The sequence below is a fragment of the Bombyx mori genome, chromosome 15 (assembly GCF_030269925.1).
Source record: "Bombyx mori chromosome 15, ASM3026992v2".
Taxonomy (NCBI): Eukaryota; Metazoa; Arthropoda; class Insecta; order Lepidoptera; family Bombycidae; genus Bombyx; species Bombyx mori.
The window spans coordinates 18096021-18121394 of NC_085121.1; the positions used below are offsets into that span (position 1 = coordinate 18096021).

At 37.4% G+C, this 25374-nt stretch overlaps 1 protein-coding gene across 2 annotated transcripts in view; it reads right to left on the reverse strand.

The window, feature by feature from the left end:
• Window positions 1-9975: 9975 nt before the first annotated feature.
• The window catches only part of LOC101737292 (uncharacterized), a 77685-nt gene continuing 62286 nt past the window's right edge, over window positions 9976-25374 (reverse strand). For both annotated transcript variants that reach the window (XM_062672799.1, XM_004924406.4), the window contains exon 3: window positions 9976-12521. In XM_062672799.1, the coding sequence (XP_062528783.1) occupies window positions 11227-12521 (1295 nt within the window). In that variant the 3' untranslated portion in view covers window positions 9976-11226. The remainder of the gene's footprint in view (window positions 12522-25374) is intronic.

A 25374-nucleotide genomic window follows, 5' to 3' on the forward strand; every position in this document is an offset into this window, starting at 1 on the left:
AATTTCATGCTCCTCCGTCGGCGCAATTTTCGCAAAAAGAGGTAACTTTGTACCTTTGTTGCTTCACGTATTAATATATATATATATATATATAAACAGCACTTGCATTTAATTTGGCGACGCCCGTCTGCATTTGATAACATTAAGAAGATGTATGCCGATTACGACTCCGCCCGGACACAAACCTAAAAAGGTCAAAATAATTATTACGCAGGTATTAAGATTATTTTTCTTGAAACATTAAAAGTTTGCACAAAAATCTAAAGGATTATCTATAAATAATGTTATTTATTTAAAATGAAGATTCTTGACCACTTTTTTTTGATAATTGATATATCCTGTGTACTGTCGCGACATTTAACTCATTAAAGATCTTATTGATGTAGCAGATATTAAGGTCACTAACCCACCTCGGTATCAAGGATTCACTTCACTACTCTACTAATTTCGTGAATATGATTTATAAATACTCCTTATATTCTGTACGCACGCGTTGTTTATTCGATGCACAAGATAATTTGTCTTTCTTTATTTCTTCTTTTGTTATTGCATAGATGGAGGACGAGCCTAAACGGACGAGTTTAAACAGTACAGCTGCCCCACCCTTCACACCGAAACACATCACTGCTTCACGGCAGAAATAGGTAGGGTACCTACCTATAAATACCTACTCGTGCGGACTCACAGGAGTTCCTACCACCAGTAATTACGCAAATTATAATTTTGCGAGTATGATTTTTATTACACGACTAGCTGACCCGGCAGACTTCGCAGTACCTCAATCGATAAATAAAAGACCTAAACTTTTGTATAAAATAAACTTAAAACAAACAAAAGGAATCTGTCCGCCGGGGGCACATCTAAGGAAAAACAAAATTGTAATTTTTATTTAATTCCGAGCATTTTCATATTTACCTACCTTTTAAACCTTCTCTGGACTTCCACAAATAATTCAAGACCAAAATTAGCCAAATCGGTCCAGCCGTTCTCGAGTTTTAGCGAGACTAACGAACAGCAATTCATTTTTATATATAGAGATGTTATTTCTTCACCGTGGAAGTCAATCGCGAATTTTACTTAAGTGCGTATTTCATTAGATAAATTGGTACCCGTCTGCGGGATACGAACGCTAGATACGAATGCACCGGATAACTTATCCTTTAGGCTACGACGACTTATATAACAGTCCCTAATGATATAATTTGGATTTTTCGTTAAATCCCCTAAATTTTAAAGGTAAATCAATGTTTAACGAGAACATATAAACACGACTTATTGTTGTGCACGTCGTTGCCATGACAACGACCTGTTTTACCCACCAAGGAAACCCCCGGTGTATTGACCATTCTCCACGAACAATAGAAGTGTTTTTACATTATTCGAAACTCTTATTTAAGGTAGATGAACTTTCAATCATAATTTCCATTGTTTAATTTGTATAAATAAAGTTTCATTAACAGGGAGGGATACGTATTTACTTTTAAAACAATTATTTAGGTATGTTTTCGTTCACTAATTATTATTATAAAATACGAAACCTTTTGACTCTGGTGATTGAGGAAAGTAACAAAAAGGTTGCACAAAATTATTCATGATGTCATCGATTTAAGCAGGGTCGTGCGAGAGAGACGGCGACATGCACTCGCTCTTTCACACGTCGTCCTTAAATAAGTGAAAAGAACCATCATCGTATGCAATCGTATGCGACCTGATACTAGATGATGAAGGATGGCGTTCGGGTCCATCGGCTTCGGTAAATAAACACTTAAGATCAGATGCGCCGTATGCTCACAGACACTAAATAAAATAAAATTTGTGTACATATATGAATACTACTTTTGGGCACTATTAGTGCTAGTTCTCAAGAAATAAGCCCATTTTGCGCCAATAGTTGAGTGATATAAATACCAGTTTCACTTTTTTGCCTTCCAAGACAAACGGGTAGTATATAAGAAAAGACAAATAGGTACTCGGTACTTGATATACATTGTTTTTTTATTTATTGCTTTATAGGTGGACGAGTTCACGGCCCATCTGGTGTTAAGTGGTTACTGGAGCCCATAGACATCTACAACGTAAATGCCGCCATCCACCTTGAGACATGAGTTCTAAGGTCTCAGTATAGTTACAACGGCTGCCCCAACCTTGAAACCGTAACGCATTACTGCTTCACGGCAGAAATAGGCAGGGTGGTGGTACCTACCCGTGCAGACTCATAAGAGGTCCTAAAATCTATACTTCTATACTAATATTATAAAGAGGATAGATTTATTTGTTTGTATTGAATAGGCTCCGAAACTACTGAACCGATTTGCAAAATTCTTTCACTGTTTGGAAGCTACACTATTCCCTAGTGATATATGCTATAACTTTTTCGAAAAAAATTAGGGATTCTTACTAAAACTCCAATAATGTAACCCAAGGTGTAAAAAAATTACCTAAAATATTATTTACATCGCGTGCCCTGCACAAAACTATTGAAGATAGAATAAAATAATGTACTACGACTTTGCAGAACACATTATTATTTACAAAAAGTGTCGCGACAGCATATGTCTAACTATTGTAGTTATGCCGCAATAAGCGTTCTTTTATTTAAAAAAATAAAACCCCGTCAAATATCGTTGAAATTTTTGTTAAAGACCCGAGCGGAGCTGGAGCGTGCCGCTAGTATATTGTAATGTTTTATTATATATAAATTATATTATTTCTGGGCTTGGCGGTCGGTGGTAGCGCAGGAAGCACACGTCGCGTCATACGATCGACCACAAGATACCCGACCTACTTGTCTATGTCTTCAGTACTGTCAGCTACACTAATGTTATAACATTTGTAACGAATTTCGAAGTTTATTTGTGACCGCATTCGGTCTCAGGTGAACTCGGTCGTCTTCGCACATAGATATTGACAATGCCAGGGGCACTGTCCACAAAATCTATAGTAATTTAATTATGTACAGTAATAGACAGTACAGTTCAGTAGTACAGTAATAGAGCGTGGCTCCAAGTTTGTGACCAAAAATGAATAAAGTAAATAGAAGAAAGACTTTTTTTTTTTCGTCACAACACTGACAACTACGACCTTTTACCCGATGATATGTAGGCGAAGTAAAATGTCCCTTAGAAATAAGGTGACACTCTACAAAACTTGCATACGCCCCGTCATGACCTATGCAAGTGTAGTGTTCGCTCACGCGGCCCGCATACACTTAAAATCATTCCAAGTCATTCAATCCCGTTTTTGCAGGATAGCCGTCGGAGCCCCGTGGTTCGTCAGGAACGTCGACCTCCATGACGACCTGGACTTAGAGTCCACCAGTAAGTATCTGCAGTCGGCGTCCATGCGCCACTTCGATAAAGCGGCACGACACGAGAACCCTCTCATCGTGGCCGCCGGTAACTACATTCCCGATCCTGCGGACAGAATGGAAAGCAGTCGACGTCGCCCAAAACACGTCATTTCGGATCCTCCCGATCCACTAACGGTGCTTTTAGGTACTTCAAGCACCGGTCACCGTTCTCGTCGAACCCGACGCTTGCGTCGAAGGGCTCGACGAGTAAATTAACTCTCAGACACAGCCCACTGAGTTTCTCGCCGGATCTTCTCAGTGGGTCGCGTTTCCGATCCGGTGGTAGATTCTGCGAAGCACGGCTCTTGCTAGGGTTCGTGTTAGCAACATCGTCAGGTTTGAGCCCCGTGAGCTCACCTACTAAAGTTAGGGTTACGCTGACATAGCCTCTCAAGGCTATCAGCTTAGGTAGGAAAAAAAAAAAAAACGACTTTTTGGCGGGAACGCGAGGAGTGGCATTGTGTGATTTGTTTTATTTTGTCTATTTAGTGTTTCTGTAGGTTTAAATGTGTAATAACGGTGATTTATTAATTGTTTAATATCTGTGAAAGTGCACAAATAAGGGAAAATGAAACAAAGCCGTTGGACGTAGCTTCTCGGGATCCTCCAAAAATTCCACTGAAAAAATATCAGTAAATGACCACCATTTTACTGAAATTATATTTCATCCCATATCACATCATTTCATTTAATTTCATCCCAGTTGATTAATGCCTCAAATTAATCATCTTCATTTCATTTCACCCCATTTTATCATTTTTATAAAAATAATATAAATTAAAATAAGATATCACTTAAAGGTCTTAGTTACCAGGTCATAAAATCCCTTAAAAAAAAAACTTTCAAATAATAAATGAAGCATAGAAAGTTATCTGTGTGTGTAAACATTCAAACAGAATAATAATAGATAAGCGACCCAATAGACGGTCCCTTTAACCGATAGACGGACGAGCTCAAAGCCCACCTGGTGTTATGTGGTTACCGGAGCCCATAAACATCTACAACGGAGCCCATAAATGACGCCATCCTCTTTGAAATGTGAGAGAAAAGTCTTATTTTTAGCAAATGACGGCTGTTGCACCATTCCGAACGTAACGCAGAACTCGTTTGGGACGTACAGAGAATCAATTCGAAATATCCCATTATCAGCACAATAAGCACCTCCATGTTTTTTTGGAAAATATACATATAATAATAGTGTGATATGTGTTGTGTCACACGAGCGCAGATGATCGCAGACTGACTGATACTAGAATGTCCGGCTGCTCATGTTTTCACTTATAATTTACTAAATTGACGGAAATAATCGAATAATTAATTCTATTATTTCTCAATTACTTTTATTTCAGTCTATCTAAATTATTGATCTAAATTATTTATTTATTTATTTATTGCTTAGATGGGTGAACGAGGTCACAGCCCACCTGGTGTTAAAAGTTGTTACTGGAGCCCATAGACATCTACAACGTTAATGCGCCACCCACCTTGAGATATAAGTTCTAAGGTCTCAAGTATAGTTAATTTAATGTAAAAATTTCTCGCTTTCATCTCCTGTTCGATATATATTTTCCTGTAATAATATGTAATAATATATCCTGTAGTAATATGTTTTATTCTTTCTAAAAACATTGTGCTGATCTCGTTAAAATAAAAACGTTGTGGTTGATTGTACGTACGGCTGCAGTCCGTCCGTTTACGATTTTAGTTACGTGTTGGAGCTCACGAGTGAATATTTGATGGGATACTGTGTTATCAAGACAGGGATACACTTGTCCTTCACATTACGAACTAATCGTATGCCTATGTATATATAGTGAACGATATTAGTGCAATATACATTTTAGATTTTTTTGTTACCATGATCGCGGGCGACGATAATACCTTTTAATACTGTGTAAACTATTATATGTATATATGTATGTTTGTATATATATGTAAATGTGTATATATGTATGTATATACTTTTTTATGTATCTATTTATATCTTAATATAAATTTCATTGCACCTACCACTATTCACTCTGCACTACCTTTGGTTGACTGGTAGAGAATGCCTTAGGCATTAAGTCCGCCAATGTAAATTTTACATGAAGTGTAATAAATAAATAAAATAAAATAATACTATTTTAGAGTCAGTGTATGCATGCCTCATACGAGAGAAAGGCCACGGCTTCTAAGCACTTGTATATTAGTAATTTATTGTTAACGTCATAACGCTTTGAAGTTGTGGTGGCCCAAAGGATAAGAGGTCCGGTGCATTCGTATCTAGCGATGCAACGGTGTTCGAATCCCTCAGGCGGATACCAATTTTCTAATGAAATACGTACTTAATCAATGTACCTACACGATTGACTTCCACGGTGTCGTGAATGAATATCATCCTTAATAAAAATCAAAACTCGCAAAATTATAATTTGCGTAATTACTGGTGGTAGGTCCTCTTGAATCCACACGGTTTGGTACCCCGCCCTGGCTAGACCTTGGAAGTTATATCTCAAGGTGGGTGGCGCATTTACGTTGTAGAAGTCTATGGGCTTCAATGACCACTTAACACCGGGTGGGCTGTGAGCCCGTCCACCCATCTAAGCAATAAATAAAAAGGACGACAGAAGCGTTTAAAGCGTTAAAAAGTTTAAAATACTTCATTATTCAATTCCAAGTTAAGCAATAAGGTTACTTACGCAAGTACAAAAGTCGTAAACATTCAGATCCGGACTATAAAATCGGATCAGTTTTACTAAAAAGGATATACTTTAATTTGAATTTTATTCAAAGTAATTTTTACTTCGAAGAGTCTGTGTTGGGGGACAAGGGTTAATGACCTGCGAGTTAGCAGATGTGCCCCAACGTTGTTAATTTTATTGTATGCGTTTGTTGTCCTGCTTTATTTTGTCATTTATAAAAATAACAAAAATATAAACTTATTTATTGATAATATAATATGTAAATGAAGCTCTCTTGGTCCTACGTTACATTTGAATTTCCCGCGTATTAGCTTCGACTGTAATCATTGTATTATCTATGGTGGCAGCCATGTTCATTCTATAATTGGAAAAATTGCTTTCTGGCTTGGTACATTCAAAAAGATAACGAACTTTCTTGATAATTAAAAAAAAATAGATATTGAAGAGATTAAATATTGAAGCAATAGCTTTCAATGTTGTTTCTCTTTGCAGGTTCGAAAATAATAATAATAATTGTAAGTATAGAATTATCTTAATAAAATAATAATAAAATAACCCTCTTTGCAGAGCAACATCTTGTTTTTTTTTTGTTTCAATAAACAACACATTACTGTGATGAGTTATGGGCTTGTAGAATGTTTGTGATGATAAAATTTAATAAAACTCGGTGGAGAAAAAAATATTTTTTTTCTTTTTATTATTTTGTATCCGCAATCGTTACAATCATAGATATTTTACATAAACAAGAGATATTGTGCCACAGATAATAACTAATTTTTATATTTATTGGAGTCTACACTTCACAATCACCCGATACATACATGTATACTTCTCCTTTAAAAGATAAATCAAAAGGTTTGTTCTGCCGGTCCGGGGAGCCGATGTCGCAGGAGCCACAACCCGAGGGCAAGCCTCGAGTTACATCTTGACTTGCTTAACGCATCTCATCATAATGTAGTGACGTCACTGCTCTTACCTTATTCTTTCATTTTGTAGTTATAATTTAACAATACATGAAAATAAATTTACAATCCAAAACATAAAATTAACGCTATGATTAGACATCGGTTTCCCAGCACTAGCACATTCCCCGGACCGCAGGAAGCCTATTGTATATTAAACAATTTTATTATACTTTTAACTAGGAACGTCAAAACAAAACTGCATATTTTTTTTGGGTCGCGGGCCGAACCTCCTACGAGGTCCCCGCACTTAAGGGGCGCGCGGGGTATGTGGGACTTGACGATCTGCAGGCGTTGGGAGCAGACCGCGGGACCAAGGAATTTTAGGGCCCTACGACTCCCCTGCACTCTTACACCCGACGTCCGATCTCCGTCCGGGGTCAGATCCCGGTCAGAGTAGGGGGGTTCCCGCGGTCAACACTACAACCAAACACGTGGCGCCACCCCGAGGACGCCCGACCGACGTGTCGTCGAGAAGCTGCATATACCACAAGGATAACAGCATATGTAGGTATGTGTTTCCTGCACCTCATGCAGCGTCGAGCAGGTCTACGGCGCGCAATAAAGCGTCACGGCGTACCTCTACCAGGCGGAAGTCACGGCGCCCAGCAGCAGCGTGTCAGAACTAGGTGAACCACTTATTTCAGATAGATTATGTTCCGATTCTGTCTAATCAATTGGTTCCGGATAGGGTAAGTTGACATTCAATAAATTTGTAATCGCGACTTCATCCGCGTGGAATAGTTCACAAATAATATGCTTTATTTTAGAACAAATTTGGTTTGCATAAAAAACGTTATAGTGAGCCAACCTTAGCATGTAGGCATGTCGCGCTATCGCGGACTTGTTTTTAGATCTTTTAAAGGGGAACAATTCTCTCATACATTACTTTTACGAAACTTTAACCGTTTTCGCAGCGCACGCAGTAGAAGCTCTCAAAAGGGAAAAAACCCGATTTTGAAACATTATTTATTGGTGCTATGCCTGCATTGGTCTTAGCGTGATGTTATATAGCCTATAGCCTTCCTCGATAAATGGGCTATCTAACACTGAAATAATTTTTCAAATCGGACGAGTAGTTCCTGAGATTAGCGCGTTCAAACAAACAAACTCTTCAGCTTTATAATATTAAGTATAGATAAATTATAATCTAAACCCTTAAATTCGTCAAAAGCAGGTGCTGACGTCACGGAGGGAACACACATGGCGTTTCCGTTGTTGTCCTGTGTAGCGGAAACAATATTATTAATTTTTTTCCCCTACCTAATCGCTGGAAGCTAAAGGGGTATTCCAGCTCGAATAGGTAAGTGAGCTCACGGATTCAACCTGACAGAATTTGCTAACACTAGCAAGAGCAGGGCTTTTTTTTATTTTTTATTTTTATTGCTTAGATGGATGGACGAGCTCACAGCCCACCTGATGTTAAGTGGTTACTGGAGCCCATAGACATCTACAACGTAAATGCGCCATCCACCTCGAGATATAAGTTCTAAGGTCTCACTATAGTTACAACGCCTACCCCACCCTTCGAACCGAAACGCATTACTGCTTCACGGCGGAAATAGGCGGGGTGGTGGTACCTACCCGTGCGGACTCCCAAGAGGTCCTACCACCAGTGAAATCTACCACCGGATCCGAATCGCGACCCACTGAGAAGATCCGGCGAGAAATCCAGTGGGTTTAATCAATTCAGTCTTCAATAACGTACTAGCGACAATCTTAAATTTAATTTTTGTAGTTTTGGCTGATGTAGGATTTGCGGTTATAAGAATTATATTCACTGGAATGGACGACTTCTACCGCTTAAAATGTCTTTCTTCTTCTCAGTCGTGTCACTCTTGACAGAGTGGTCGTGATCGTCATGTAGTGTTGGAAGGAGCAGACTTGATGAACGGATCACCTGAAGCGAAGCGGAAGAAGCGAATTGAGAATTTTAAAGTGTTTTGTGTTTGTTCTAAGCGTTGAGTACAGTTTTTATTTGTACTTTGGTGGGATTTAATTATCCCGAACCCCAACGCGCAACAATACCTATAGCCCACATCCTAGTAGGCGCAATCACCATAGCTATTTAGCTATATAGGCTATTTCTCGGCTTTCTCTAGACTAAGCAGGGCAGCTGATATGTGTTTAAAAATTTAAGAAGCCACGTCGTATCAGCTACGCTATGAGCTCATCTTAACACTATAAACAATCTAATTCAAGCCTTGCCACATAGAATCATGCTTTCTGTATTAGTAAATGTAATGATCATATACGCGATTATCTTATAAGCAATGTGCTTACATTGTTAATGCTATAAATAAGTGCCGCATTGACTTGGATTACACTTCACTCCTTTCAACCTAGAAAATTACGATAAGAAATAGAACAAGCAATTTGCAAAAACTCATAGCTCGCGAGTTTATTAATATTATTATCAATTTATAAAAGCTAACGCTACATAAAGCCGATCAGTGAATATAAGATCGAAAAATTTCTGTTCGAAACTCAAGATTCGGGAGCTTTCACATCCGTCAAATTCTATGTCAAAACTCGGTTTGCGGGAAAAGGATAGAGAATTCCCGTAATAATTTTCCCAAAACTTTAATCGAATTTATCAGCCGTTTTTATTTTTTATTGCTTAGATGGGTGGTCGAGCTAACGGCCCACTTGGTGTTAAGTGGTTACCGGAGCCCATTGACATCTACAACGTAAATGGCGTTATCCACCTTGAGCCATGAGTTCTAAAATCTCAATATAGTACAATGGCTGCCCCATCCTTCAAACCGAAACGCATTACTGCTTCACGGCTTGTTGATCGAAGTTCACGGCAGAAATAGGCAGGGCGGTAGCACCTACCCGTGCGGACTCACAAGAGATTCTACCACCAGTAATTAATTTCTCAACACAGTATGATATCTAACTATATTATTTTATAAGTGTATATGGGCGGGTATTATTATAAACACTAGACTACCCTACAAAGAGGTAAATGAAACAATTTGTTTTTCATCATTTTTCACTTTATTAATTTCATTAATAAATCCTCTCTACAAACGTGACACTGCTTACAGACACTGCCCAAAAAATGTGGAATGCGTAAGTACCTACGACCTTTAGATTCTAAGCTACATAGTGACGTCATACGTACCGATCGCGGAAATATTTTGCGTACATCGACCGCTGGGAAGAGTCAATATTATTGACTTAATTGTTCTGTTCATTAATTGTCTCTTTCTAGTTTGGTCGCACTAGTTTTTTTTAATACATTGCTGCATAAACATTTTCCCAAAATTAATTTATTTTATGATATAATAATAATTATTAATACATCGAGATAGTAGTGTCGTGAAGTGATTTTGCTAATTGTTTGACAACACACATGTACCAAAAGTTCTGTATACACTACGTAACAAATATAAATTGTAAATAAAATAATTTTAAAACTAGTTTGATTTCTTAATATTTTCTTTTGTACAAGTTAACGATTTAATATTGTGATTTTTTTTATTTTTTTCCTATTGGTTAACAAACAATTTGCTACTGCCATTAATAGTGTTAATTATGGAAAAAAATTAAGAAAATGATATGAACAGAAAGTTATATTACAATTTTTTTTAATTTTAAGTAAAATTTCGATTTCAAATTTCCTTTAACACGCCTTGTGCACGAAGCCTTTAATCAATAATAAGTTGGACAATAATTATTTCTCGCGGATATTTTTTTATAACTTATAATAAATTCATAAATCGTTTATGAAAGCTAAGATGCATCTAAAGATGAGGGTTACGCTTTTTACCCTACACTGCTATACCATCAACACCATAACCTAAACAAAAAAGGGCGTAAGATATATCTCTAGAAATCTCTTCACAACTACGATCTACATGACAATAATTTCCATTTTTATTAACATCTTCAACTTACATTATATACAAACAAACATCTAAATATAGTAATACGTCAACTGGCTAAAGTACATATGTACCCTGTTATATACAAATCAAAAATAAACATCTCAACTTATGGGACCATGTCCAGCACAAACTGTTTTAAGGACAGTTAATTTACCAAACAAAACTTCATACAGGATACATTATCTATAACTAAAACACCGTATTTACAACGCTAAGGTGGTCCTAGTATGTAAGCTCCAAGTCGCACAGATAAAGTTTAATATTGATTGAAGAAACGAGCATGTAACTGTGAACTTATAATCTGCACCGATTTTCATGAAATCGCGACACATGATTTAAACCATAATAGTGTTCCCAATAATGCTTTCCTTTCCATCCAAGAACTCGGAGTAGCCTGATTCATCACTGCAGGCGCTGTCGCTGTCACCCACACTCTTGAACACTTCAGTTTCGGTGCTAGAAGTCAGACTGTCCGCATCAGTGAGGTTATCAATCAGAGATTCAAAGTTCTCTTCAAAGTTGCTCAAGATACTAGCGCTGAGAGGAGGGTACGTAGATCTACGTCGGAACCCGTTTTTCTCGCCAATAGGGACATGATTTACTTCATTAGAATAATTACCAATTCTATCACCGGTTTCTTCTGCAACTTTGTCTTCTTGGGGTAACGATGGGAGGGAGGTAGGTTCGGAGTCAGAAGCAGCGGTACTGGCAGTCTCGCATCCAGAAGAAACAGATCCATCGTCGCTGTCCGTGACGAGGAAGTTACTAGACAATTTGCATTCTGTCACGTTTGCTGCTGCTGTATCGATTATTTCGTTTGTCTCTACTATTGCTTCAAGTTTATCATCTTCATGACTAGTTCCCACATCTTTATTACTCTCTTTGGAGATTAAATCGAGTAGTTCATCTGTAAGTGTAACAGTTTCGCTACCAGGCGACGCTAAAAGACGGTTCATGATGCCTTCGGGACAAGACATCTTCCTTGGACTCTTCACATCCGGCCGTCGCCTGTCAAGTGTCTGTATCGACATATTGTCCATGTCGTTGGAGAATGATGATCTCGTCCATTCATTACACAAGTTAGCTCTTGCGTTCATCTCGGCCTCCTCCTCGTCTTCTTCGGAGCAAAGTTCCTCGATCGCTCCAAGCTTCGGAGCTGATTTGGACCTTTCTAAAGGAGGTCTGTAGTTCATAGAACCAACACTTAAAAGTATTTTACGACGCGGCATGCTGGGGTTGTCATACACGCTGTTCGCAAGACTCAGCCTTGCGTTTTGCTTTGAGATTCTTTCCTTTTTGAACTCAACCAATGCTTGCTTCAACTTGACCTGCAGTTCTTCGGTGATCTTTTTAGATATAGATTCTTTGGTGCATAAAACTGCGTGGCATCGGAGTTCATGTTTGAGCTTCTTGCCTTCGTGACGGTAGACCCAGCAGAAGAGTTTGGGGTAGTGGGGTGGGCTGGCGCAATAAGTGATCCGGTGAGACCAGTACTCGGTTAGTCCGTGTTCTTTGGTAAATCCTTTGAGGCCGGAGTTGGTAACAGAGAGCTTCATGACCACGTCAGGTTTTGTTGATTGCTGGTAGTTGCGCCACAACGTCGCCAGCGGCTTCTCGATGCAGTTCTCACCTGGAAATATAATTATCGATATTAAAAACTTTGTAAATGCTGGTGAAAATTAATATACTAGCTTTACCAAGCTTTTTGTTCTCTAGTGTTTATTGCATTCAAATCATAGTTTCCTAATCCTAGAGCTGGTAAGAGCGTCGTGGTCTAAAACATAAAACGCCCGATGGGATGTGCATTCGAAAACAAGACATGAACCAGTTTTTTTATAATCTAACAAACTTGTAATTGGGTTGCAAAATGAACAATTTCCACGTTCAAGTAATTGTGCCGGCTTATCGAAACAAATTTGCAAAATTCATACAGGCTGATTGTTAAGTGCAATTGTTGAGATTCGGCGCGATTCATTCACCTTCTTTTTGTTCAATATATTTGGATTCCGGTAACCCCCAACCCCAGGCAGCCCGAAAACTATGTTTTATATTAAAAAAAACTTCGCACTTTCTTTCTTATAAAAATAATTAATTGCTATTATATTTGAATAGGAACACAGAAATATTCATGGTACGAATGAAATCCTCGCGTACTTTTAATGACTTAAACAGGGGACCTATTTACATATGATATATTCTAAAATGCGCTTTAAAGTTTAGAAGATAAGAGTTTATAGAATGGGAACTGGGGAGGACCTTCGGAGGGGCTACGAATGGTAATGTCCGGGTCGTGGAACGTCGCTGCTTCCTGTTCTAATGTACTTCGGGAACAAACGAGTCGGAACAGGTTTTTTGGAACCCATAAAAATATTCTAATTTGTTTAACTGGTTTCGAGCGTAGTTTTTCCACGAATGCTGACGGCTATTTGCCTGCGGATACGTGTTTCATTGCATTTAGTCGCATTTTTTTATGTCATTGGGTTACAAATAGTCATTATTTTACTACGTAGAACACAATGATTAATTTACAAATTTGGCATGGTATTAGGTTGTTTTTGAATGCGTAGCGCCTGTACCTTCAAATGGGAGAACGAGACGCAAATAGACGGTAAAGTGTTGACCTCTTGGGCGACACAAAACACATCGTATCACCAAAAAAAAAACGAAAGGTCACGATCACACAAAATTTAATGTTGATATATTTTCTCTTTGATTTCAAAGTTCATTTGCAATTTTTTAACATATAAACAAGTTATATGAAAGAAGTAATGTATTCATTTATTCTTTTGATTGCGATCCAAATTGATTCTGAACAACGGTTTTAAGAAAAACGTATTTGGTTCACAAATATTGGTTTTTGTAGGACAATGTCGATCTGATGTTATACTGACCGAATAACGAATATTGCAGGCGATTTGGGTGGTGTATTCCACAATCAACTTAACAAAAATTTCTGGTTCTCTATTTGATAAGACTAGTGGTCCCGCAGTAGTCGAAATTCGACTATAATTAATTGAAATTGTAAGTTTGTACACTATTATGTATATTCTTTATGTATATACTATATTCTATTTTCAAATACTTCTATAATTACAAATTCGCCAAGGCTATACTATCGAAAAATATTAATAAAGACAAACAATATTTAATCTATTCTCAATTTGACCACAGACGTCAAGAACAAAAGTTTGACAATAAATAAATAGTATTTATGTGTGTGTGCGTCAAATACATGGTAGTGTGTGTAATGTTTTTTTTTATTGATTTAATGAATTTTTAGGCATAATGTAAAAAAATATTAACATTCTGCACTCCTTCTCTATATTCTCTATAAGTGTGGAAAATTTCATACTCCTCCGTCCGTGAAATTTTCGTAAAAAGGGATACAAAGTTTTTCCTTCACGTATTAATATATAGGTAAGGTAACCGTTATTGAAGATTTTTTTTAGGGTGGGAACCGAACCTCCTTCGACGTCCCCGCGCAAAGGGGGCGCGGTGGGTATGTGGGACTTGAGGATCTGTTGATGTTGGGAGCAGACCGCGGGCCCAAGGAGTTTTAGGAGCCTACTGTACTAAACGACTCCCCTGCACTCTTACACCCGACGTCCGATCTCCGTCCGGGATCAGAACCCGGTCAGAGTAGGGGGTTCCCGCGGTCAACATAACAACCAGACTCGCGGCGCCACCCAACCGTTATTGAGGTTAAATTAACTTTTGACTTCATGCACTTTTCTAGCTCTTGACTGTAGTGTCTATAGGCAGGGGTGCTCTGCCTCCAAGCTAGGGTGCACGATGCGTGGCATTAAAGCTAATATCCTACATCAGATTCCAATTTGATATCAAATTTCAGATTCGTTTTAGAATAAAGTAAACATAAAAACGGTAGAGGTAGCGGTCAAACCGCTATTTCTGCCTGATTATGCTAGACTTATTTTTAGACTTGCACGAAAGCGCTAATAATATTAGAAGCTAGACTGAAATGAAGATTGCATTTAGAGAAAATGTCATAAGTATAATTTACTAATGAAGGTCCAAAATAGACCCGCAGTAGCCGGTTACGTCACCGCTCACCTTGATAGGTGATTTTGATATTTGAATTGCATTTATAGGTGTCATTTATGAAATAGCACATTCACAAACCTGATTAATTTATGATGATCTGTGAAATTGTCTACGCATCACCGGGAAATAAAAGATACATAATAACGACCAGTATAACTAAGGACATAGTATAAGCCGCAGTGGAGGCGGCAACACAATATATTATTATTAATATGTTTATCCCAACATGTCAGTATTACAATTTTTTCTCAATCACCGAGTGCAACAAAAAGAGGTGATTAAATAGATAGATGCCCTTCGTCAATAACAAACAGATTCGAATTTAATATCATTCATAGCCGTAAAACGAAGCAGGCATCGTTCGCTGTGTGAGCTGCTAACGTCTATCGCTAGTTCTAAGCAAAGAATTTGAATATTTGCCAACTACATACTACTAGTATTACATCAGTGCTCGAATGTACGCGCTTAAAATGACAATTAGTGAAATACCCCAGTTTAAGTGAATAGCAGGCTTGTCAATGCAATTGATCATCACTACATAGTATAAAACAAAGTCGCTTTCTCTGTCCCTATATCCCTATGTATGCTTAAATCTTTAAAACTAGATAACGCATTTTGATGCGGTTTTTTTAATATATAGAGTGATTGAAGAGGAAGGTTTATATGTATAATAACATCCATTAAATAGTGGAGAAATCAATAATAAATTACAGTTTCCGAAGCGAAGCGAGGGCGGGTCGCTAGTATTTAGAATAAATTAGTAAATTATCACTAGACAAGTGACATCAGTTTATATTTGTTTTCTATTTAGATTTTTTTCGTTTTAGATAAAAAATACTTGCTTAATTGGAAAACATTAAAAATGATTTTGACTTCAATAAGGAATTTTGTCAAGCCGTAAAAGGCTCATAATAAGGCTCATACTATTTTCGCAGTCGCAAGCAAACAAATCCACCTGACTCTTCAGTCGACACACTTTTTACGAGTGTCCAAGATCGACAACATTACTATTTTGTTTGCGTCAGAGCTCGAGCATAAAGTTAGACACATATTACCCATGTCACTTTAGTACGTAGTGAAGAGACGTCACACCAAGTCACCACTCTCAATCAGGAACCGTTCTCTAGCCAACCACCGTACACTTTTACTGTTACCAGTTACCGACTACTGCTAACAGTATTGTTACCAGTCTAGTCTCGCCTCATCTAGTCTAGCTTTAAAAATAAAAAATATGTTATATATTATTTATAAAATGATGATTTATTGTACAGGTACAGGAGCAAACTTTAGGATTATTACATTTCGGGACGTGTGAAGCTAAACTCAGGAGGTCGGTTCTCCCACATATATTTTAAGTGTTGTCTTTTTTTTATTGCTTTGATGGGTGGACGAGCTCACAGGCCACCTGGTGTTAAGTGGTTACTGGAGCCCATAGAAATCTACAACGTATATGCGCCACCCACCTTGAAATATAAGTTCTAAGGTCTCGAGTATAGTTACAACGGCTGCCCCACCCTTCAAACCGAAACGCATTACTGCTTCACGGTAGAAATAGGCTGGGTGGTGGTACCTACCCGCGCAGACTCACAAGAGATCCTACCACCAGTAAAAAATACTTTCAATACTTTCAAATGAGTACTGATAAACATCGTCTAGTTAACACATCATCATGACATTTTCCACTTACTTCGCTAGCTACACAATAAGACGGATAAATTATATTATACATAATAATATATTAAATTAATCAGGGATTGATAATAATGAAAATCTTAGGGATTGATAATAATGAAAATCTTATTGTAATGGAATAATAAGTGTCTCTCCATTTAAACAGAAAAAAATGATTTTAATTATAGCCAAAATAGAACCCACCACCGTATATTACGCATATGTCTTAAATAAAATAAATACTCAAAAATATACAGATTAGTATGAAGGGTCACGAATTCTCATGTCGAGCGATACACGATTTACTTCGTTAAGAAACGTGGAGTGCATGTTAACGTTTAATTATGTTTACTTAGATAAGACGTGTGTAGAGACGCTGAAATTATTCTTAATGAGACAAACAGACGCAAATACATTTTTTTTTAAACTAACTTACGGTCACAATTTAATGCAACGTATATAAATTGGCAATGTTACGGCGACGGTAACCACATACCATCAGGTGGGCCGTACGCTAGTCTGCCTACAAAGGCAAAAAAAAAGTGTTGATTTCCTAGCGTGCTACGCAGTATCGCCAAATGTATGCAACATTACTCTCAGACGTTGATGCTACTATGACGAAAACCTCTCCGATGACCAAGCAACAGGCGCATACATTTCAATTCAATTGGATATGAATTGGTTTTGATAGTATTTAGAAAATAATTAGTAGATACTTAACTATGTATTCAACGAAAGACTTGGAGAAACCATAGTCAAGGAATAACTTTGTGTTTTTGAATACAGATCAGACAAAGTTGGTAAGTTTTTTTGCGCCTGCCGTCGCCTGTAGGGGCAAGTCCCTGCATCTTAATTATTTCTGCCGTCAAGTAGTCGTATGTTTTAGGATTGCGGTTATTAAAATGTAATTGATATTTCGACCTTTCATGCCTCAATGCGGAAGTCGCTATTGCAGTTGCAATACTATAGAATTCGGTTATAACTTAACGTCAGGAAACATGGTTATCCATGTTCAATCTACAATCTCCATGTACAATTTATCACAATTAGAACATCATATTGTAGTAAGTATACATATTTACACTATCAATAATACACAGTCGTCATAATCACTTGCTCAGCGCTTGTGTGCGTGCAAAAATATATTAAACTAAATATAATATTTAAATAAATACCGAACACGTCAGTGAGTCGCTTTATTTGTGGGAAAATTAGCAAATAGCTGAACATGTTAATTGTACGTTATTTATAATTAGCATTCGGATTACAAGTTGTATTTTAATAGATGAAACTACATAAGATTGCAACATCAGGTCACAGGATCTCAGTTAAAATAGTATGTTCGTCAATTACGTGTTTAGAAGATTGAAGCTATGAGCTATTTTGCTTATTTTTCTGTTACTCTGTTGAGTAGTCAACTAAATAAAATGCACACTGTGCTCGCTTTGAGCGATGTACACATATGTACTTGTGTCGGGTTCAAATCCCAGGGGCAAGTCTTAATGTTTCTAAGCCCCCACCCAATTTGTGCTTACGAGTGCCTTCCAAGTTGAAGAGACAATATCGTATAATAAAATGAATACATAGTTGCCCGGGAAAGTTCTCCTCCGAAGACTCTGGTTGATCTACTGAATTTATATTGTGTTAGAATACGTTAGCATACGATACAGGCTGCCAACTGTAAAAAGTCGTTAGAATAATTATGCTAATTTTGGGACAACTTCAAACATATTGGTTTATGGTCAGTACCGAACCTTCGATCTTTATCTAAATGATTCAATTTCGTCGGTAAAGATACACGTGTAAATGTTTATTCACGTTGTTAATGTAACTTATTTGACACAATATTACTCGCGCAAACACTTCGTTCTAATAGTTACACTTATTCATTTATAGTTATTCGTTCTACTTCTAGAAATTTAGATCGATGCATTATCTTTTATCATTTTATTTCAATTATTTACGGCATTGTTGACGAACGCAAACGCACAGAAAAAACAGAAAATATTAAATGGAATCTCAGATCAGAGTTTTAACAATCCGGTATTTTATAGAAAAATATAATGGTTAAAATCTTTAATATACAGCCAGCGAAATATTTAATAGTCGCAATTATTTCTTAATAGTAATTGTTTAGTTAAAAAAACCACGAACTTTAATTATCCGAGGCGGATCTGTCTTATTAAAGTTATGATAACAATTATGAGCAATTTTAAACGACAATACGTTGCCGATAGCGGCGATAAAACTTAAAATATGGTTTGTTTTTTATCTGTAATTTACAATTTTATAGCATTATATAATAGTTTATATGTTTACAATATCTAGGCAATATGTGTGTATAGTTATAGGAAGATAAACTATTTCATACAATGCGTAAAGAAACACGAATGTCTGGAGTCTGGAGGTTGTACGACTATTTTATATTCATTGTCGTTAACATATTCATTGGTCTCCTAGACTACTTCTCCCTTCAAAGGTAAATCGGATGTTATTCTAGTTGTGTTGTCATATGTTAGTTCGGTCGCGACCGTATGGTGTTGGGCAAGCGAGTTACGTCAGTCGGGTGTAATGCCCGCGATCCACCGGCTGCTTGTGTAACGCTGGCTTGAGGCTGCTATCCACGGATCAAGCTACAACTAGCCACTATAATATCTTTTGACGTTTTGTTAACTATGCGTGTAAATCATATTATATCGTCTTTTCGCATTAAAAGTGTACAATTTCCAAAAATATTTGACCAGTATTTTTCTCATAAATACTGTCAAAAGAGCGTAGTTTAGTTTTAGTTTTTTCTTTTTGAAGTGAAACTTCCTTATCGGCGTTGGAAAAAAATTTACCGTCACGTTTTTCGGTTACGCGTCACATTTCTCCGTTACGCGCCATCTTTTTCTTGCCCCTACCACGGTTGGTTCAGACGAAGAGTACTTTCACTTTCTCCAACGGAGTAGGGATAGCATTAATGTTTCACTTCTTACGTGTGTACACTAGTACACGCACACATTTTTTTTATAATATTCTGTCTCAGAGACAAATGTCTCAGAGTTTCGGTAATTAGTAAACACAAGTGATCGATGGGCCTGTTTTGCCCGCCTAGAGCAATACAAGCAAGCGTTCTACAGATTTCTAGCTTTTGTTACAAACGCTGAAACGATAGATAAGAGATATAAATATTGATATATTTTCACATCAAACTAACACTGCACGCCCGCATTGAGAATCATCGTTCTCCTGTTCTTCTCCCAGTCACCTGGGGTTGGCGCAACAAGTTTTCTCCATCGATACTCCTCTATCATATACCATTTTTTCGCTCAATCCCCGCTACACATATCGTCTCTCACGCCCGCACAGACCACTGAGTTTCTCGCCGGATCTTCTCAGTGGGTCACGTTTCCGATCCGGTAGTAAATTCTGCGAAGCACTGCTCTTGCTAGGGCCAGTATTAGCAACAGTCCCGGTTTGAGTCCCGGGAGCTCACCTACACGTCAAGAGGAAGCTGGAATACTCACTCAAGTATTAGAATAGGTAGCAAAAAAATAATGCTCGCTTCGAGAATACAGGAGCCTTTGCCACCTGGAGAAAGCCACGCGCTTTACATAGCATAGCGTACTAGGTGTAAGGCCAGCATTAAGCCCTGTTATGTGTAACATTCTTGTGGATTTTCTTAGAAAAAGCCTCTCGTTGCAAATTTCTCGGATACAACCTAAGTTGAAATTCGAATATGTTATTTGAAGCTCGTTATACAGTTACACACATACTTGTAGCTACGGATGATCGTGTGGGACTGGGACAAAGAAGCGCTCACGGCTGATATGTGAGTGACGTGCCCGATGTACTCACATAATACATCAGTTTTATAACACATATCGTATAAACAACATTAATAATAAAGAAAATGGTTTTCAACAAAAAAACTACGTTAAAAAATTCACTAAATATCGCAATATTCTAATAGTCGAAGTCAATTATATGTGCATTATTAAGGATAACTCAAAAGGCAGTGGTCAGATCTTGATTAAAAGCGATCAAATGAGAAGCAACAGCTTTCAAATAATAAAGAAATGATCATAAAAATCTGTTCAACTAAAGTAAATATGTTCTGAGGTAAAGAACAATAATAATATAATATAACAGATATAGTGGAATTGGGATCCCATTTCTTTTTTGAAGTCGATTAAAAAATCAAAGCAAATCCTAATAGGTCTGGGAGTGCGTGTGAAACAGTTTATTGAAATTTTTTATTTAAAAAAATTGGTTGATCTTGGTATTGAAAGAAAAATTAATACTAGAATAGACATTCCATTGATTTATATCTACACGGATTGACACCAAATTTCTATTCTTTTTTTTTTTCAAAACAACTTTGCTTTTAGGTATAATAATTAGGCAAGCTCCGACAGAGAAGCGATATAGACGCCAGTGACGAGATACAAAACGCGTTATCTAAATATTTCCCAAAATAGACACAATTTTACTAAATCACAAAACATACATATATGTATAGCTTTTATATGTAAATATTGTTCATTTTTATAGATAGTTCTTGTTAAATGGCTGTCTACAAGATGTGAATTTTAACAGTAACAGAGCCCATTAAATTTTCATTTTGAATTGTTTTATTTTTTGGTGTTCACCATTTATATTCAAATTTTAGTAAAAGCGATCCAAATTACTCGGAATAACGTAAATATGTTAATTAATTGAGATCCTGCACGACCGTGTTTTTGTAGATCAAAATTTTCTAGAAAATTTCTAAATTTATAATGTTTTTATTCGTTCCATTAGTATGTGCTATTGAATTATTTATATACTCCGGTAGACTGGAATTTTATCACATAATCAATTATTCAACTAAATAATGTATTGCCTACAAGTGACCGATGGCGCGCACACTTTACTGGCGGTACCTCTTGTGAGTCCGCACGGGTAGGTACCATCACCCGGCCGATTTCTGCCGTGAAGCAGTAATGCGTTTCGGTTTGACTGGCGGGGCAGCCGTTGTAACTATACTGAGACTTAAGAACTCATATCTCAATCTCAATTTACGTTGTAGATATCTATGGGCTCCGGTAACCACATAACACCAGGAGAGCTGTGAGCTCGTCCACCCATCTATGCAATAAAAATAAAATGAAATAAACTGGTGATCATTCATGGGCATATGTCTCCATAAAGTATGCCCACTTGTACCTTTTGATAGTCGTATCACAATAATATAAATGCGAAATAACAAGGACAGCTAAATTAAAATTTGTTGTATTTATATGAAGTTGTGTGAAATTTTAATTTTAATTTCAATGTTTCCCATTCGCCATACCCATTAAACACCTAAACACTTTACGTGAAAGAGACAAAGCATTTCTTCTCAATCTCCACATAAAGTAAAGAAATTTTTATCTTAGTATTTTACTAACGGATTTAGACTAGGTATCATTTTATAAATCCATTGCTTTTAATGAACACGACCGATACCAGTCACTTACCCAACCGAAAGCACTTATGAGCAAACTTCAAATGATATTTATTAGCATCATTTTGTAGAAAGAACATTGGAAAACGAACTTCGTATTAACTGATAGTCATTTATTAGGGACTGACGTTGATAGTAATGTAGGTATGGCACATTACATAATTTACGGCTAAAATCCAATTTCGCTCATAATTTAGTTCTGGGAATTCTTCTGTAAGCTTTTCGGACCTAATCCTTTGGGGAAGAAACGACAAAGAGTAAGTAGGTCTTCCACAGAGCGGGTGAAGTTGCTGGGTAGACCGACGGTACGAATATTATTTTTCGGAACTTGTATATCATGCAAGTGAATCTTAAAAATGTCGTTAGCGATATTCAGGAATCTGGGAAAGATCTTGGATTCTATGTCGACTACCGCCACAATCCCACTAAGCACATTAAAATAAGAAGACCGATAATGACATCACCAGCTTATGAACCTAACGCGTCTGTAAATCTAAAAGGCTCACATGTCATCGACCGAAACTCTCCAGGGGTAACCAGGGACAACGCAACCCAGCCGAATATTGAGAATATATTCGGTAAAATGAAACCATTAATAAAAACTATGATTGAGTTTAAAAGTCCACTTAATGAAGAACGATTAGTTCTAGAACTAGATATTCATCTAATAACTGAGATATCTTCAGATAAAAACATTAGCTCTAGGCGAGCGTCACTTTCACTTTTCACGAGGCGCCAAACTTGATCCAATCTATGGTTCAATGAACTATCAAGATACCGTGTTTCAGACTAGCATGGTGGCGTCAATCAATTGTATAAGACGAGATTTTGTCGTCTTTGGACTATAATTATTAATTTGTTTCATCGGCTTTAGGTGTCGGTCCGTTCGCGTCCGCCAGCAGTCTTGGTCTTAATACCACATTGTCAGCTTCCAGAAAGAATAACCGCATTATAAATAAACATGAGGCAGCTTAGGAGCGGTTTACAAGTGTTTATTGTTGGGTTAGTAATTCGTTCTTAACTGCAGCTCTGGTTAAAGAACAAATAATACTTTTGAAGTCTCCAACTAGACACTGGCATACACTATACTGATGGTCGTCAGGAGTGTCGCGACTTATCTGCCCGTCGCGGCGTCGTGGCCAATAAGTAAAGGTTCGTCTAAACGTAGTATTATTAATGTCGACTTCGGCGAAGACTTCCTTATACACATATCATATGCTATGCTAATATAGCCTAACGATTTATAAGTCAATAAATGTCAAAATATACAAAAAATAAACTAGTATAGAAACCAGTTGCATGAACATGCGTAGATTTCTTTGTCCGAAACTAGTTTGGATCAGGAATATTGCAATCAAACTACTAGTCGATTAAATTTTATACGAAATTGATTTGTTTCAATGGCGGAAACGGCGTTATCGCTGTAGTACACAACTCGTATGGCATATTCACGTAGACCAGGAAAGGAAACCGTTTATTTGCGTCATCGTAGAAGGCTATAATATAATATTCAAGTAGGCATCTTCGTCAATTCTTTCGTAGCCTTTTTCCATGCCAATTTGCTGGTAGCCTAAGAGATTATTCTAGTGACACCCGGACGGGCAGGTGAGGTCACGAGTTCAAGCCGAGGTAGAATTTGCTAACACTAGCCCTAGCAAGAGCAGTGCTTCGCAGAATCTACCACCGGATCGGAAACGCGACCCACTGAGAAAATCTGGCGAAAAACTCAGTGGGCTTTCGTAGCTTTAAAACTAGTGAGGTTGCATGACAACACTATACTGTTCTTAATATTTTATATGTTCATCATTAGAGATCAGTGGCTCCGCGAAATGTTATCAAAAATAATTGGTAGGTAACAGCAATAACAAAATCTGCGAAACAGAAGCGTTTATTATCAAAATACTATTTTTTATTATCAGCTTTGTAACTGTGCGACAATATATGAACACCTATGGACAGCGAACGATAAAGATATTTCGCAATTTGGCAATTTAAACTTATTGCGTAACTATTAGTCGCAGCATTCCTGTACTTTATGAGGGCGTAACCTTCTTAGAGTATACATGTGACCTTTTCAGGGAAGTCCTTAACGGCAGGCTCAGCTGTGCACTGGACGTTGCTAATGGGTGAAATGCCGATCCATGCAATGTCAAGCTACTACCAATTAAAAAAAACCACGATGTTGGTACGTACCCAAGCCGTCTCACAATATGCCCTTCCATTAAGAAATGTGCATAAATTTTTCAGTTTTATGTTTATTGCAGGAGATTATTCCTGTATAGTGGAGATTGTTCGCGCACACGTGTGAGGACCCGCGTACGTATTTAATGTGCTTAGATGGGTTGATGAGCTCACAGCCCACCTGGTGGTAAGTGGTTACTGGAGCCCATAAACATCTACAACGTAAATGCGCCACCCATCTTGAGATATAAATTCGAAAGTCTCAGTATAGTTACAACGGCTGCCCCACCCTTCAAACCGAAACGCATTACTGCTTCACGGCAGAAATAGGCAGAGTGGCGGTGCGGACTCACAAGAGGTCCTACCACCAGTAATTACGCAAATTATAATTTTACGAGTTTGATTTTTATTACACGATGTTATTACTTCACCGTTGAAGACAATCGTGAATATTTGTCAAGTACGTATTTTATTAGAAAATATGGTACTCGCCTGCGGGATTCCAATACTGTTGAATCGCTAGATACGAATGCACCGGACGTCTTATCCTTTAGGCCACGACGATTTTGCGCGTGGGTTTGTAATTAAATTTAAATTATTCTATATTGCCATTTAATTTTAAGCTTCATTTAATTTTAAGTTTAATTTAATCTGGCGTTTACTATTAATATGTCTTTACAGTAATTCGTGAAATTATTCGGAGTATCAGATTTAATGAAATGAAAACAGTAAATCGTAAAAGTAGTTTTAATTACTACACAAAGTAGACATTGACACAGCTTCTGTCAAAATAAATCAGATAAGAACCGCTCTGACGAAGGTTCAAAATGTTTTAGGAGTACCATGATTTTAATGACAGTCTATTACAGTCGGGAGTGACGTTTGGATCCTCGTTCATGTTCAAAATCGTCAGAGTCCACTATCACACGGATCCTCCTTATCAGTGTTTAAAGATTCGCACAACACACAGATTTACATAGAAACGCAATAGAAATGTGTTTAGGACGTAAACAAATTTAAATTCAAGAGCACACGCGGGACACACGTGTGTAATGTGAGATGAGTTCCGCATTTCATGACATAAACGAGGAAATCGAAT